At 36.5% G+C, this 17,253-nt stretch overlaps 1 protein-coding gene across 1 annotated transcript; it reads right to left on the bottom strand.

The window, feature by feature from the left end:
- Nucleotides 1–5,175: 5,175 nt before the first annotated feature.
- LOC148851195 (alpha/beta-Hydrolases superfamily protein) lies at nt 5,176–11,182 on the bottom strand. Its single transcript, XM_088945311.1, has 9 exons — nt 10,659–11,182; nt 9,840–10,076; nt 8,787–8,833; nt 7,728–7,846; nt 7,476–7,636; nt 6,517–6,626; nt 6,308–6,407; nt 5,938–6,061; nt 5,176–5,520 (listed from the first exon to the last, which is right to left on the bottom strand). Exons 1-9 carry the CDS (start codon nt 10,838–10,840, stop codon nt 5,395–5,397), a joined length of 1,206 nt encoding a protein of 401 aa, XP_088801437.1. The 5' UTR covers nt 10,841–11,182; the 3' UTR covers nt 5,176–5,394.
- Nucleotides 11,183–17,253: the final 6,071 nt, after the last annotated feature.

The raw sequence follows: 17,253 nt of genomic DNA, 5'->3' as shown, positions 1-17,253 counted from the left end.
TTAATGGGTGTTAATATATTATTATTTTAACCTTCCTAGAAAAAATAAAATATATACAAAATAAATTAATGGGTGTTAATATATTACCACTTTAATATTTAGACACGAAAAAAGGAAAAAGTTCAAAAAAAGTTTCAAATATAAAATACATAAAAAATAGAAATGACAACAAATATAAAAAAATTATAAAAATTGAAAACAAAATAAAAAATTATTTTCAAATTATAGAAACTATGGAAATTGAAAAACAAAATCAGAAAATAAAAATTGTAGAAAAAACACAAAAATTGCAAATAAATAACAAAAAATACAGGAAATTTTATAGATTGTAGAAGATAGAAAAATGTAAAAAAAAACAGAAATTATAACAAAACACTAAAAGAGCAAAAAAAAAAACAAGAAATTTTAAAACTGAAAAAACCATTTTTCCTCTAACTCACCATTCAAGGGTAATTTGGTCATGAAAATTATTATTTATACTGACATGGACACCTCTGTTAAGAAGCATTAAGGGTGCACTAATGGAATGTGAGTTTTGGAAACTTATTGACATGGTGAGTTTTAGACATTTTGAAAAGTCGTGGTGAGTTTAAGAGAAATGTTGAAAACTCATGGTGAGTTTTAAACAATTTTCCTTCTTTTAATTTAATTTAACATAGTGGAACACACAATTCCATGGGATGTGTGTTTTTCGGAGTAACAGTTTTGTCACTCCCAAAAAACAAGTTATTGGCACCCTGTTCCTAGAATAGGTCGTTTCTTTCTACATGAGACGTCCATGTGTGTTTTTGTTTCGCTGGAACATCTAAAACGTGAAAAATGTTCCCATAGAATGATATCAAACAGGGCTATTATACCAACCTCACAACATATCTCAGTCACACATCGAGAACATCTCCCGTATTTGTATCTTATTATTTATAGGAGGTATCTACATGGTTGGATGTGGTTGTGAGGTTGGTGTGATGAGCAATCTATGAGAAGTAAATCCCAATTCGGTGCTATTGGCACACTATGATGTGTACCAGTTAGGTTTGGCTCTTCTAATATTTTTTTTTTCATTCTTATTTTGGGGTTTATGGAACAACTGTATTCTTATTTTCATTTTATTTCTATCTATGGAGTCATACCCTCTACTAGGGTACAACTCAGGTGGGTTGGGTATGACTGAAGTCAGCCCATGCTCAAAAGGTAGAAACCTTGGGCTCAAGCTTGGCCCAACCCAAGATCAAGCCCAAGTTTATCAATCCAGACCTACCTTGAGCTTAACCCAACACAACTTGAGTTGGACTTAGCTTTAGGTTGGCATAGTCGGGATAGTCAGGTTGGGTGGGTTCAAAAGAATTTATGGATGCATTTTTATATGGTTATTATTCATTGGGTTTTATGTCACAACTTAAGAGTATAACCAATTGAAAATAGATACAAATTACATTTGCAAATGTATAATTTTCATGAGCCACTCAAACTCGGCTTGTGAAGAGCTTGGTTCAATTTGATCTAAACCGAAGCTCAGCCTAATAAAGCTTATATTATATTTAATATTTTTAAATATATATAATAATAATAATAATAAATGATTTTTATATGTATATATTTTTATTTTTATATTAAGCTTGGCCCACCACCATCGAACTTGAGATGTGCCAAGTTCAAAAACATCAACTCTTGAATCAAATCAGATTCAAACTCATATTTCTAGTTTGAATAGCTAACTTTCATGACTTACACAATACACAAGGCAAGTAATGACTATATATATATATTTAATCAAGAAACTTTCAAAAATATTATATATACGCAAAAAGGTGGGCTGCTTGATTGTAATATCTAGGTATATGTATAAAGTCTATAAATTCAAAAGAACACATCAGTCTTCTGAGGTAGCTTCTGTGTAGTAGCTCGAACCATTGAAAGACTTGATCAGACTTCGCGAATTCGACTAGCGTTGCATTATCAGTGTATACCAAAAGATGTAGAATCCCTTTTGCATAGGCCACATGCAATCCTCTTAACATGGCTCGAATTTCAACTTCATAAATGTTGATTGTCCAGCAAGGGCTTCCTTCTGCAATGGTGTAATGTCCATGGGCATGTTGGAGGATGAACCCTCGTCCTGCATATCCCGAATTTGGATCAAAAGACCCATTAGTAAATAAGATTGATCTATTGATATGCTGCAACTGGTTTATGGTATGTGTCGCGGGTTGTAGTGACTGGGGTGGAGGGATTTCGATGGATCAAAAGGGTTTCCTTATGTTCTAAAAAATGTACTTATTTCTAACTTCCCATATGTGGTATATGTTTACTGCAAATTTGCAAAGACTTGTTAAAGCTTGTTGCTTTCCTAGATTTTGTTAAATGACACTGGAAAAAGCAAGTGATGGGCCAATTCTTCTTGTGCATTACAGAACACACAAAATTTGTTTGATTCACGCAGCCAAACACATGTTTTTTTGTGAATAGTCCATCCCAGAGGATTTTCCAGAGGAAGATTTGGAACCTGAATGAAACTTTGAGTTTCCAATTATCTTCCGATCAAAATAGGTGGCCGAACTTGAAGGACCCCGAGAAGATAAGAAGTGGAAAGCTGATTTTACTGTATAGATGCCCGAGGCATTATTTTTCCATATCAGAATGTCGATGGAATGGGTGGTCACGATGATATGTTGGATGGTAAAAGGTTGGTAGAGTTGTTGGAGTTTGGGGAGATTTCATGAGACTTCCGGGTTCAGTAGGTTTGAGATCATCAAAGCCGTTACTTGCCTTTGCAGAAGTGATGTATTTACATGGGGTATGTGCCCCGGCAGTGACGGAACGCAAGAATCTGAGGTTGCGGAAACTTCTGATCCATCCTTAATAGACCACAAAAAATTCGACGCAGTATGGGTATTAACTGATGAGCTTGCTGCCACCATTGAGAACTGCACTTACTTTTTTTGACGCAAAGTAGGAAGTGTGAAGAAAATACTTGGATTTAATCTATTTGCTCCGGAGACTATTCTTGTCCATTAGCAATCTTCATATTTGCTTTCCAAACATAGCTTGGTTCATAGCACTATAAGTTCTAAATCCCAAACCTCGTCGGCTTTTTGGCTAACAATTTTTGCTCCAAGGGATAGTACGCCTTGAAGTTCGACCAATATTTGCCCACCAATAAGACCTGGTCAACTTGTCCAGTTTGGAGGCTGCTACTTTCGGAAGGATTAAAGTTGATATCGAGTAGATTGGGATGGACTGTAAGACCGACTTGACCAGCGTGGTTCTACCAACTTGTGAAAGAAGTTTGGAATTCTAGGAGTTTATCTTCGTAGATACTCTTTCTATTATCTCCTTGTGGGAACAATAGAGCCAAGTGTTTGTTCCCACTTGTGCCCCAAGGTACTTAGGTGCCAATGATTGGCTTCTTTATTTGCAGGATGTGAGAGAGAAAATTTCTATGTTGTCGAGGAACATTCCTACTATAATAGATACTTGACTTGGAGTGGTTAATTTTTTTCCCTAACAGAGATCCTTCACAAGTTAAAACTTCAAAAGAAAGGTCAAGGTTTCATTGTTATTAAGCTTGACATGTCTAAAGCCTTTGATAGAATGGACTAGTAGTTCTTATACCATGTATTGTAAAAAATAGAGTTCCCCACGAAATGGTGCAACATGATCTATCTGTGACCTGCCTGCCTTTGAGAAACCCTGATTGGAATGGTGATATCATTTCCTACAAGACCGGTTGTAGGCGGACTACCATCCATTCAGTAATTATTTTGTATAGTACATTACATAAACTGATGGGACGGTAGCTAGAAACATCCACCAGCGGATTATTCTTGGGCACAAAGACTAAGTTGGTGTTATTGATTTCTTTGGGCAAAAAGCTGTCATCTTTTTTTTTTTTTTACCATTGCACAGATGTTTGAACCAATCAGATCCCAAAAGTATTGGTAAAAGTGAGCGATAAATCCATTAGGACTAAGTGCTTTATGTGGGCGCAATTGATTAATCACCAAAGTGATTTCTAATGTGGGTGGGTGTAATAGTGATTCCTTCTTAGAGGAGGATAGGTTCGGAAGAGAAACACTGTCAAGCATGCTTGGATCAAAGTTTTCCTGCTGCCCCCAATTTCTAATATTGCTTGTTTAAACACTTGTGCAATGTAGGATTGGTTCGATGACCAACATCCATCTGGAGATTTTATGCACACTACACTAGTTTTTGTGTTTTTAAAGTTTGCTATGCGATGAAAATATTTTACATTTCTATCTCCCTCTTTCAACTACAACTCACGGGATTTGATTCTCCACATTTGCTCTTCTTTAAGAGCCAATAATTGTATTGATCGTCCATAGTATCCATTTGCAGGGTTGAAATTTGGTCAGTCAATTCTGGAATGTAATTTTGAATGTGACCAAAATGATTTTTATTCCAATATTTGAAGGCAGACCTACATAGCTTCAATTTTGTGAGCAGGGGAGCTATGCATGTATTGCTCCAAAGGTTCGAGACAAGTTGCTTGCATTGTGGGTTGTTTGGCCAAAAGGGTAAGAAATGGAAATGAGGTTTCCTATGAGGAGAAACCGGCTTTGTATCAATAGAGATGGCACCATGATCTGAACTGGTTATGGGGAAGTTCGGGAACAGGGAATTTGGAAACAGTTGACACCATGATGGGACAGCAAGGGCTTTATCTAGCCTTTCTAACACTTTTTCTGGATTCTGTTGACCATTGGTCCATGTGAAGGGAGATCCTACAGGCTCAAGATGGACGAGGTTAAAATTGGCTATGAAATTCTGGATGTGCTTAGAGAGGTAGGGCTTGTTTTTCCTATGAGACTTGTGGTCCTCCTCTTTGTAGATATAGTTAATATCCCCTATCAAAAGCCAGGGCAGACTAATTAATGAATAATTACTAATAAATTGCTGATAATTGATATTTATGAAAATTACAAACATTTTCAAGAAATAATTTATTGATATTTGAATAAGTTAATTGTTATTTTTTATATTGTTTTTATTTTAAATTATAAATTTCATTAATTTTAATATTTCAGTGATTAATATTTTCAATTATGTTATATTAATATTTTTATTGTTATTGAAAATATTAAAATAAATTGGTTATTGGAATTTTGAAAAAAGTTTATTATAATTTGATGTAATTTCAGAAAATTACTTACAGTATTTTGAAAAATGCATATGTTACTGAATTAATGAATTTTTCCGTACATCGCACAGGTCCCGCTAGTAAATACCTATAAATGAATGGCACATTTACATACGGAAAGAATGAGAAGGATCCACTCGGACCACTCCGCTACATATGTTTAGAACTAGATGAAGACTTGAAGAGATCTCACAGCCGTTGTGGACCAAAATCGAATAAAAATCTATAACGAGTTCTTATACAGAAGTTAGGCCTTCCGGGAGTGTTTGCTCACCAAGGCTGGGTGCAAGAAATCTGCGGCAAGCAAAGAGGACAGCCGAATGGAACCCAGAGGGGTTGTCTATGAAAACAAAGTGACCGCCCTGCAATTATCCAAATCATTTTATCAGTAATGAACACATTAAAGTTCTTACATCCTGGTCAATCTACCGTCCCCAACACCAAACTTGATTTTGACTTCTCTAACCTAGTACAGTTTAAACCTTGTCAATACATGCAATATCCCTTTTGGTAGGACCCTAACCACAACAATGATTTACTACCACCCTTGGAACCCTAAACAAATGATGTGCACAGTCAAGGTGTAACTGTTCTAAAAATTCACGGTGAATGGTAGATGATAATCTTGCTTGCATTCAAGATGGCATTGTGGTTTTCTGAACATGCAGAAAAAGCCAAGATGTGGAAGTGCAATGAGGGTCTACCACAACTTTCATTTGGTGAGGACCTCACGACTTTCACACATACACGCACATGAGAGAGAGAGAGAGAGAGGAGACCTGTGGCACCCTTATGATTTCACAGGGAATCTTCATCTCTTTGCGAGCTTCCTGTGCCCCTTGGTAATTCATCCAATCATGAAATCCATAAATAAAGGTGGTAGGCACTTTCCATCCAGATGCACTGCAAACAAGAAATAAAAGAAAAAATGGCACATAAATATCTCAGGAACAGTTGGCTACACAGAGGAAGTAAAGGGGAAAGGTGAATTTCTGAGGGTTTCTAATGCTTCGAATATAAATAGAAAGAAAAACTTCAGGATCTTTTCTAAACTGCCAGCCTTCAATGCAAGTGGGATACACAAACACATACAGAGATAATGGACAACACTAAATCAAGAAAAAATAGTAAATAAACTAGTCTCCAGACCTGCGAAGGAGGGGCATCCGGGCAAATGCTCCAAAGGAAAATATATACTTCAAGCACAATTCTCCACTAGCTTTGGCGGCCAGAGTATGGTATACATAATCTTCCATTGAAACAGTAGTTATCAGATAAGCAGCAGGTTACTAAATGCAAGTTTGTATTATAAAAGGAAAAAAAAAAGAATAAAAATAAAGATAAAAAGATGGAACTACCTGTAAGCAACCTGGACTCCTCTTCAGTCAGTACGTCCCCAGTTGAATATGTACCAAATCTAGCACTTGTATACCTGCGAACTAGATCTGGACCCCAAGGGCCTAAGCCTCTGCAATTTAGGTATGATACAGAAACTAAAAATTTAGTGGATGAAATATATAATTTAGACCAAGGGAACTTAAGGAAACAAAAAGCAGACCATATTACCATATTTTATTACAATAGCATGAATCAGTAGAAACAAACATAGGGATAATAAACTATGTATCAGTGGAAACAAATAGATCAAACTACATACCCTTAGAACCCTAAACAAATGATCTCCATTATGAATGGAGATCTCCATCGCATTTCTGCAGTGAGAAACATTTTCCCAAAATAGATGGTATAATGGTAAAATCTAGTGCAATAAAGTGAGAAACTTCATGCAAAATAACGACAAAGATTAGGTCCATATGTAGGCCATCCCTCCCAAGATCCCAGATAGCTGGGACCAGTGTAGCAAATATGAACTGCAGTTTGGGTTATCACCTTTTGGAGTTTCTATATATAAAATATGTGTAGAATGTACCATATCCACAGAAGACAAAAACTTCATTCTGAAGGGACTATAGAATTTCCACTATAAACAATTTTCGTTCTTTTTTTGAACTCACTCTCACGCTTCTCCCTTCTCCCTTCTGACGTTTTTCCTTTTTTTTTTTTTTTTTTTGAACTCACACTATCATATCCAACCTGCACTTCCCATATTTGTAACATGTGTGAAATGTAGCCTATCCACATAGAATCCAAACAAACCCAACAAGGAAGAAAACACAGTTCCAAAACTATTATATAGATGCATAGATATGAATAATGAATTGATGTGCAAGAATAGAATTTAATATGGCACCACATGATCAAAAGCAACCATGTGTCGAGAGAAAATAAAAGCATAACAAAGGTAAGGGAGAATTACCTGACAACCTTCTGAGGAGTGAAATTAGACTCCCAGAGATGGTTCAAAATAGTTCCTTTCCATGTTGCTCTGAATTGAGTTAGCCATTCGGATTTTCCATCTGATTCTGATGAAAATCCAGCAGGTCCTATCAAAACCAAGTGTTTAACATGTTCCGGGTGCTGTAAAGAAAATAAAATTGGCATCAATATTGCATTTACATGATGAAATTTCCCCGTGAAATATGCATCAACTGCATATAAACTGCATCACCTTGAGGGCATACTTTGCTGCAACGTATCCTCCAAATGAATGTCCTAGTAAAATAAAATTACTAAGATTTTTGGCTTTACGCCATTCCTCAAAGGAATCAATGAACCAAGCTTCAGTTTCTGCATTGAAAAAACCCAAAGTTTGAGAAGGGAAAATGATTTATCTGACAAAATAAATTTTATTGAATACTCATAAATCCTGAGCCTACAATTAATCTGCTAAAAATAGTAAATGTGCATTTCTTATATCCATAAACAAATAATAATAAGGAAATCAATATATAGCTCTTCGTGTCTTTACTCTTTGTTCTGTATACTTATGCAGTAAAGGTTGGAGATGAAACATTGCCAGAGTCCAGAGTTTGTTAGTAAGAAGCTCAATAGGAGCCAAATAAGAGAAACTTCACTAATTTACACACTATATATAAACATGCATGGCTAGTGTTAGAAAGCATGACAATGCAACAAAACTCAACATTAAGCTGGACGAATTATGGCACTAAACACACAACAAGAGTCAACAGTAAATGCAAAAAAACAAAAGCTATAATGAAACTAATTTCTTTTGGCAGTTAAATTCTATTACCAGCTACTGGTGTGGCTAAAACTTGGTGGATTCCTATCATTTCTTTATTCTTGTAGGTTAGTGTGCTCAACCAAAAGGTTTGAGCAGAAGAGACAGATGATTATTGCACTATTTATTGGAATGGGGTTTCCTGGATTAGATCTGATAATGATTTGATGTTTTGATAACATTAAAACAACACAAGTTTACAAGATTAAAACATGTTTAAAGTTAAACTGCAGGAGAAAGGGGATGCAATCATCAGACGCCCATAACCTTCTACATGATAAAATGCATCCATAAAAATTTTCTAATAATAAATCTATAACTTTCTCTAGTGATAAAATGAATCTTGCATCTAGAACAATTTTCTTTCCTATAAGGTATCAATAAAAAGAGACTATTTTCATTGAACTTTTGAATTTCCCAATAATGTAAGAAACAAGTAAATAAAAGCAAGAAGTAAATCCAAAATAGAGTTTCAAGATAACTAACCTTCAGTGCTTTTGCATGTAAAGTCAGGTCTACTTGACCCACCCCACCTGCAAGACAAAATGAGTAAAGAAAAAAATTAGGACCACAAGGATATATCTCATTGAAAACCTTACTACAAATGCATATCATCCATAGTTATAGAATTACAGGAATGAGAAACATAAAGAAATGCTTCACAGAAAATACTGCAGACGGTAAACTCGAAAGATAAAAGTAGTCCAACAAACAATGGATTTCAGGGAAAAATGTTGGAGGTAGATTATATGATTTTAGCTAATGAGTCCCCCACTGACCTATCAAAAAAGGATATGAAAAAAAAAAAAGCTTTAAAAGAATTCTTCAGGGTTTTTTTTTTTTTTGATAAGATGCAATTGAAGGATTCTGGGTTCAACAAATGCCCCTTTGTGCCATACAACATGAAGAATTTGAAGAGATGCCTCAAATTAAGCCACTTGAACTCTTAAATTTTCCTAACAAAAATTCAAACTTAACAAGTCATGGTATCACTGGAGAACCATGAGAAAAGTTCCTTGACAAGGCTAACTTATCTTGCCATCCCATTTTGTTGCCCCTTGATATGAGAAAGATCTGAAAAATGTTCTGCTGCAATTCAAGTGCAACCAAGGAAACTTCACTACAGAATATTTAAGTGATTGGCTAGATCAAGTGATCAACAGAACGTGACAATATCAATAATCCATGATGCCCGAAGCCCTGAATATGGATAAGGATACAGACACATATATGAGAAACAGAGATGACTCTTCATTGCCTAAGATCCTGCAATACCTAACCATCATATTCCACTTTAGTATTGGACACAAATTAGATTAGGTTAGTCTTAAAATAAGAGTCAAGTTTCCATATCCACAACTAAGTGGTACCAAAAGCCCTCTTATTTTCCCTCTTTTGTAAGGGGAGGGAAGGTTTCCAAGTATCTCAATTTTGCATTTATAAAAAAAAATGCAATTCATAATGAGAACCAGAGAAACAGAAATCAGGAATAAGAAATTATTTCAAGTATGATAAAAAATTGGGCAACATTGAACTCACCCAAGCTGATCAATTGCAATGATCCGGAAATGGCTAGCAAGGGCGTCAAAATTCCGAAAGAAGAATCCTTGAGAAGCACCATAGCCGTGAACCATAACAAGCGTGGGACATTCATCCTTACTGTCAAAAGTGACCGTATTGATAAACCTTGGCTGGTCGCTTGAAGACCGAAACCACCGGATTTTAGAGCCAGGTGGCCCTGATCCTATATTAACCTGTTCTTGTACATACGGAGTTCTGGAACCCGCAAAGTTCAAAAAATCAGCTAAAGGACTACATAAATTATTGGCATTTTGACAACGTGAGCCTCTATCAAGCACTGCGCAACTAGAAAAAGTACGAGTAGCTAAAAAGAGACGGGCTTCAATGCTTATGGAAAACTATGCATCTTTCATTTGTAAACGAGTTTGAGAAAAGCCGGAGTATAGAATATCCATAGAAACCAAAGGTATATAGCTTGGGATTTGATCAGTTTCGATTAAAACAAAAGAAAAAAAAGGAATTTTGAAACTCAAAACTCGAGATACAATCAGAACTTCAACAGTTACAATTAGAAATTGTTAAAATTCGAATTCAAAGAAACTGGATTCAATCGAGACAAAGAAATATCATAATCACCAAGTACGATACCGGAAAAAGAAACTAAGAGGGCAGAAAAACAATGAAATTCCAGAAATCCCATATCTAGGGCTATTATCCGAAACGTTGCCATGATATAAAATTTCGAAAAATTCAAGTAGAATAATTCTATGTAGATCTGGAAGAGATAAAATCACAAAACTGAATTCAGCAGAATCAAGTTCTGGAAGCGAAACATACTTGACTAACGAGAGAAGACGTTTTTCTGCAGCTATAATATGATCGGTTGAAGTTGGGATCCAACGAAGAACAGAGGGCCACACCAATCTCCGTTTCCATGTCGATGCTGCAGAGGATTCCACGTCAGCCTTGTTGATTTCTTCCGCCATCGTCGCCACCAAGCTCGAGCAACGCCTGCTCATTACATTTGAGACCGACAGGGGAGCCGGCTCGAGATAATAACTGCAGTGGCTATCGTGCTCCGCAAGCGAAATATGGCAACCTTTGACTCTCCCGCTGACCAGGTTGCGATAACCACTGGAGAGAACAGAGAAGGGATGGGAGGTTGGAGGTCGAAACTCGAGAGAGAACTCGCTCCCAGTTCCAGTCTCTCACCACGTTTTCGCGTGAACAAAAGAAACGAAATGGCGGTGACCAGTTTCTGATGGAGTGCACCTACACTCACCGTATTCCGAATACGTTATGGATTCGTTACCGTTTATTTTTAGATCTATCTGTTAAAAGACATTATTATATGTGGTCCCTCGAACGTCAGGCCTTCTATGCAGTTTAATATGGTAGATCGTGGACTAGTGCGTAGGGACTGCTGAGGCAACTGGCAACCCCTGTTTTCTGTTTCCAATTTCCGCCTTCTCCATGCGCTGAAACTGGAGGCCAATAGCTTCGAGAGAATTCTAATTCTAAGAGCTGCAACGACGTCACTCATGATCTCATGTCCAACTCAGGGTGCGAGTTGGATCGACCTTAAGTCCTAACCTAACCCGAGCTCAGGAATTCCAACCTTAGTCCCACCACCCATGGATCGGGTTGGGTTCCGGTGGACTGATTCTTTTTGTATGTTCTTATTCTATGTAAAAGGGTATGGTTATATTTAAAAAAGGAAATTTGTCTAAAATTTATCATGAATTTTTAACATTTTTCTTAAATTCATCACAATTTTTCAAAATGTCTAAAACTCACCATATTAGTAATTTTTATTTTCCAAAACTCACCTTCTGTTAGTGCAATGTTAATACTTCTTGACGGAGGTGTCTTTGTTAGCATAAATAACAATTTTCATGACCAAATTACCCTTGAATGGTGAGTTAGAGGAAAATTGGTCTTTTTCAGTTTCAATTTTCTTGTTTTTTCTTTGCATTTTTTTAATGTTTTGTTATAATTTCTGTTTTTTTACATTTTTCTATTTTCTACAATCTATAAATTTTCATGTATTTTTGTTATTTATTTACAATTTCTATGTTTTTCTACAATTTTTATTTTTCTGATTTTGTTTTTCAATTTGTATAGTTTCTATAATTTGAAAGTAATTTTTTATTTATTTGTAATTTCTATAATTTTTATATTTTTTGTAGTTTCTATGTTTTTATGTATTTAATATTTGAAAACATTTTTAGACAATTTCCCTTTTTTAAAATTTCTTGTTTTTTTGCATTTTTTTTAATGTTTTGTTCTAATTTCTAATATTTTTTTACATTTTTCTATTTTCTACAACCTATAAATTTTCCTGTGTTTTTGTTAATTATTTATAATTTCTGTGCTTTTCTACAATTTTTATTTTCTATAATTTCTATAATTTGAAAATAATTTTTTATTTTATTTGTAATTTCTATGTTTTTATGTATTTTATATTTGAAAATATATTTTTTAAAATTTTTTCTTTTTTCAAGTCTAAATATTAAAATAGTAATATATTAATACCCATTAGTTTGATTAACGTCAAGTTAGTGACATGATGAGTTTTAGACATTTTGAAAAATTGTGGTGAGGATAAATGCTGAAAACTCATGGTGAGTTTTAGACAATTTTCCTTTAAAAAAATATTGCCTTAACTTAAAAATATTGTATAAATATAAATAAATGATTGTATAATATTTATACATAAAAATGTCAGAGATAGGGTTGGATCGGCCAAGTCTTAACCCTAACCAACCCAAAGTTAAATTGGGTTCATACATTTCAATGATAACTTTAATCCAACCCAGATTGGGATTGGACTAACCTGGCCCAAGTGCTAATCAATCGTGATTGATCCAACTGTTATTTATTCATTAAAAACTTACAAGGATTTTTTGATTGGTCAAAAATTTTCAAGTACCATGCCTCTCCCGCCGCAATGAAATTGGTATTTAGTAATTTACACACGCTCAAGAAAAAAAAACACTAATCAATCAGCTATCAAATTTTAGAAATAGATGAGACACTGAATTCAGAGTTTGGATTGGATACAAGTCCACACAGCGCATCCCATACAATTTCCATGGCACGCGTCAAGCATTCAATTAGAACATCTCCCATACTCGTAGAACCAATCTAAATTCACTGAACTACGGTGTGAACTTATAATGCTGGAGAGTCCAAATCTGGTCACAACTGTCCCCACACAACACCAATACACCACCTGTCATTAAAGTCTGTTTGGGAGGGCATTGATTGAGCTGTTTTGGAGAAGCTACATAAGATAACTTCAGTAAGGCTGTGTTTGGTTTAAAGGTCAATTTTGCATTTTCTATTAAACCCATTTATGACTTTCTCGTTTTTATCAAACACAAGGCTTCATGGCATTTTAGGTTTATCAGCTTATTGAACCGCTCCATGAAAGCCCTCCCAAATGGAGTTAGGGTATCCTACCAATAATACACGTTCCAACACCTTACCAACATAATCTTGATGAAGGGTGATTTGGCCCGACCTCATAGATAGGCGACCATGTGTACGTGACTTGGCATAAGCCAGCTCGGTATAAAGCGAGCTCAGGTATGCTAGTACTCCGAACTGGGATCACCTCAGCCCAAGGACACTTCGGCGTTCGCAAGGACAGACCAAAGCGCGAGCTCGAGAAGCTCACTACTCATTAGCTCGCTACTGAGCAGCCCGGTATCCTGCAGGTAGCTTATCTATCGTACAGATCTCCGCATGACCGTCTCGAGGAATACACCCCCATCCCTGAATCCCACAGGACCGTACTTATAACGGTAACATTAGTTCACCAACTCCCCATTCTGACGAGAAGTGATAGTATTACCGTTTGATGGTGCTTCAACCACCTAACATGCGACAGGTCCCATCGTAACAGAGGTTTAGTGACTGTTCCACCTACCCACCTGAGCCAGTGTATAAAGACCCCGCTCTCACCAGGGGCGAAGGTATGTTCTATTTTTACTGTTATTGTTGTGCGAAATCTCTATTCTCTGAGCTCCCACTCTTATCACCTTCAAATTCTACACCATCACTATGTTCTAACTTAGCCATCGGAGTATCCACGTCGGGTGAGTCACCCCAGGATCTCTGAGCTCCTCTCTTTCAGGAACCCGTCCTCATCGACGCTAGAAGCCAGGTCACCTCCAGCAGGGAGTAGACGGATTACGCCACATCAAATCTCATTATGAAACTGTGATCCGCCATAAAAGTGGAACTCTACTCAATACTTACCATGTATGAGTTATGCAATGTCAAATCATGTTGGTAGAGTGTTGGAATGTGTTTTGTTGGCATGGGATCCAGATTCTCTCTCTCTCTCTCTCTCTCTCTCCCAAATGAGCACATAATACAAGCAGAACAAACACATGTGTGAAACCGATTTCGTCAATTTCACCTCCCTTGACCTCCATCTAAAACACTTTACCTCTTCCTAACCCTAAAATCCTAACTCGGTTTAATGCCTTCTTATTGGTGCTCTCATTAGCGTCATGTGAAAAGATCGGCTTCCATTCCGTGCCCACACCGTTTCAACCGTCTTTTGCAACATTGCGTTGGGAATATCTCCCCATAAAATAAAGCACATAAACAGGAAGTTATTCTCAATGCAAGGCTATAAAGGTTGCTCGAGCGGACTTTGCCTTGATCGAAGCCGAATTCTCATTTGAATCTAAAACCCAAGTACACTTCATTTGCGTTATAGTATTGGAAGAGCTTTGACCAATCAAAATACCCCTGTGAATTTTGATTAATATCACATGATTGGTCATCTCTTTTATGATGCCAATTGATTGGTAAATGGATGAGAAATCCATCATATGGATGTCCAAACCATGCAGGGTGGTTGGGCAAAATTTCAGAAATTTTCTTACTCCCATTCGAGAATCGTATTCCCAATTTAGAAAATTGCATTTTCAATGTTCGTTTTTGTAACCAAACCGGACCAAATTTGAAACCAAGATTAAGGAGAGGTATACCTAATATGAAATCCACACAAAAAGCTCCTCCCAACACAGGTGTTCACGCCTAAAGAGAGTACCAAATCCTCCATCCACCAAAGATAACACAGCTTAGGATGAGGTAGGATTAGCAGGTGGTTCTTCACCAAGAACCTCAGATTCTTCAGCAAGAACCGAATGGGGCAGTGAACACAACTTCAAAATTGTTTATTCCAGCAAGAAACAATATCAAGATCAAATCTTGATCACTTACAAGAGATGGAGATTGAACAAGGTGGAGCGGCAAGAGCAATGAGAGAGAGCTGGAGGTAGAAAACAGTCAAATTGTGTAACCCTTTTCAGGTCCGCCCTACTCTTTATGTATAGCTCTTAAAGAGATGATCTCCTAATCTGATTAGGAGTTTCTTGATCCAAATCTTTATTTGGATCTGGACTCTTTAAGTGATAAGGATATTCCCTTATCTTATCTACAATTCAAGATCAACTACTCTTAATCAAATTAGAAGTTACCTAATCAAATCTCTATTTGGATCTGAACCCTTTAAGGGGACAAGAGTTATCCTCTTATCATCATCTGCTAATCCATACCCAGATTCGCCCCTAATTAATTAATCCAATTAACCTAGTCCGAAATTGGCTTTAGGCCCATTAAACTTTTAGGCTCACTTTGTATGGCATGGGATCCTATCATTGTTCTATACATCAGCCACATGGGTTCAGCCCAGCCTTGGTTACAAGACCTGGCCGAATTCACTATAGAACACAATGAACCCCTGAGTCCATCACATGGGCTCTTAATGAACCCAACATTTACACTAAATGGTCATTGGGTCCAGCCATCTTATGAAGGCCCAAGGACTGTGGGCAAATGCAAGATTAGCCCATTAGGTATAAACTTCAATGGTCTTACACTCAACCTCTCAGCCCTTAATGATCAAATATTGCCCGACAAGAGATGACCTCTCTCTTGGCTACAAGGTACAGTGTTGCACTTTCTACTCACATGGATCCCACGAATTAAAACATTTTGTAAACAATTTGAAAATATAATATATAAAGTATATCTCTATATAAATATATTTTGCAAAACCAAATTTCAAACACATTTGAAATTCACTGCCGACAGTTTAGGTTTCCATAAGAGAGAGTGCATTCCTCGATCATTCACTTTGTTCGACAAAAGGGCTAATCCTATCATTATGATCATACACTCAGGTGAATTCTCGAATTGTCCTAACATACCCAGGTTTTGACCCCCGCTAAGGATCTCACTGATTGGCATATCAAAGATAGTCCAATCCGACACCTAGTGCAGTACCATAATCGAGTCTAGGAGTCAGGTGTAACATTCCAGTTTTGCTCATCTGTCTCCAAGGTCTAGGGCAACACTGGAATTTGGTCCGGTTCAAGGTTTCAAGAAAACCCACACTGCGTGACCCTGTCAGCTGAGACAAACCACCCCAACCAACTTGGTAGCACATCAGTGTCAGCCTTGGCTGGATAAATCTCCCCAGATCTATCCAACGGCTATGAATGTTCTAAATTAACACGAGTCTTATAAGTATTCGGTTTAAGAGTATTACATAGAAACACACCATAATAATATGAATGAAATATGTACTTTATTCATTTACAATAAATGTTATAATGTGCATCAAATTGATTGGAGCTAATGGCATATACTATCTAACAATTGACTATGAATTTTTATGATATCATAATGAAACCCTATTTGTATTTGTATTTGCATATAATATTATTATTAGTTTTATATCCAGTTTTACCCAATAAAAAGGTTAGAGAGAAAATAGGTGATATAAAATGGAAATGTACGATAATTTTGGAACTCTCACTGAGTCATTTCTACATTAATGCAATCCTATCAAGCTCTTATAAACCAATGGAAGCACCACTATGAAATGCAAAATCAATTGAGGGAGAAAGACAATGAAAGGGTTGGACAGGCGTAGTCAGGATTTTTTTCTTCTTGCAAATACTATAAACATGGATGGGCCAAAATATCTTTAATTAAAAGAAATATCTTTGATTAAAAGGGCATTGAGCTTGACACACCATCGGTGAGTTTGCGGGTTAGAAGGAGGGTGTTGAGCTGAGAGTTCAGATCTGCTACCAACCATGCTATTAATACTGTCCCAACAAATTATTATAGTTGCACATTGGGAAATTTCCCTATATTTGAATGTCAAAAGAAAAAGAATGTTCCCAATGTGCTGCTGTGTAAGTGGCCTGTTAGGAGTTAGGACAGTGTTGGAAGTGTACCCTTGAGCTGAATTAGGGTTTAGCATGAAAAATGAATAAAAAGAGGCAGAGTGTTTTTAGGTGGGGGTCGCACATGCATTGGTTTTACTCATGTGGAATTACCTTTTAATGAGGGCGTCAATGTTGGGTTGGGATGGCTATTGGGATTAGGGGTGTCAACG

This window comes from Nelumbo lutea, chromosome 5, assembly GCF_056320005.1.
Source record: "Nelumbo lutea isolate HS-2025 chromosome 5, American lotus-T2T, whole genome shotgun sequence".
Classification (NCBI taxonomy): Eukaryota; Viridiplantae; Streptophyta; class Magnoliopsida; order Proteales; family Nelumbonaceae; genus Nelumbo; species Nelumbo lutea.
This window is presented reverse-complemented; position numbering and strand designations above follow the sequence as displayed.

Excerpts from the sequence above, each read along its gene's own strand:
- LOC148851195 (XM_088945311.1), bottom strand. The coding sequence starts at position 10,840 with ATGAGCAGGCGTTGCTCGAGCTTGGTGGCGACGATGGCGGAAGAAATC. Across the intron at positions 7,847-8,786 it reads TACATGCAAAAGCACTGAAG|AAACTGAAGCTTGGTTCATT; the intron begins GTTAGTTATCTT and ends TTTTCAATGCAG. Across the intron at positions 7,637-7,727 it reads CAGCAAAGTATGCCCTCAAG|CACCCGGAACATGTTAAACA; the intron begins GTGATGCAGTTT and ends TTTTCTTTACAG.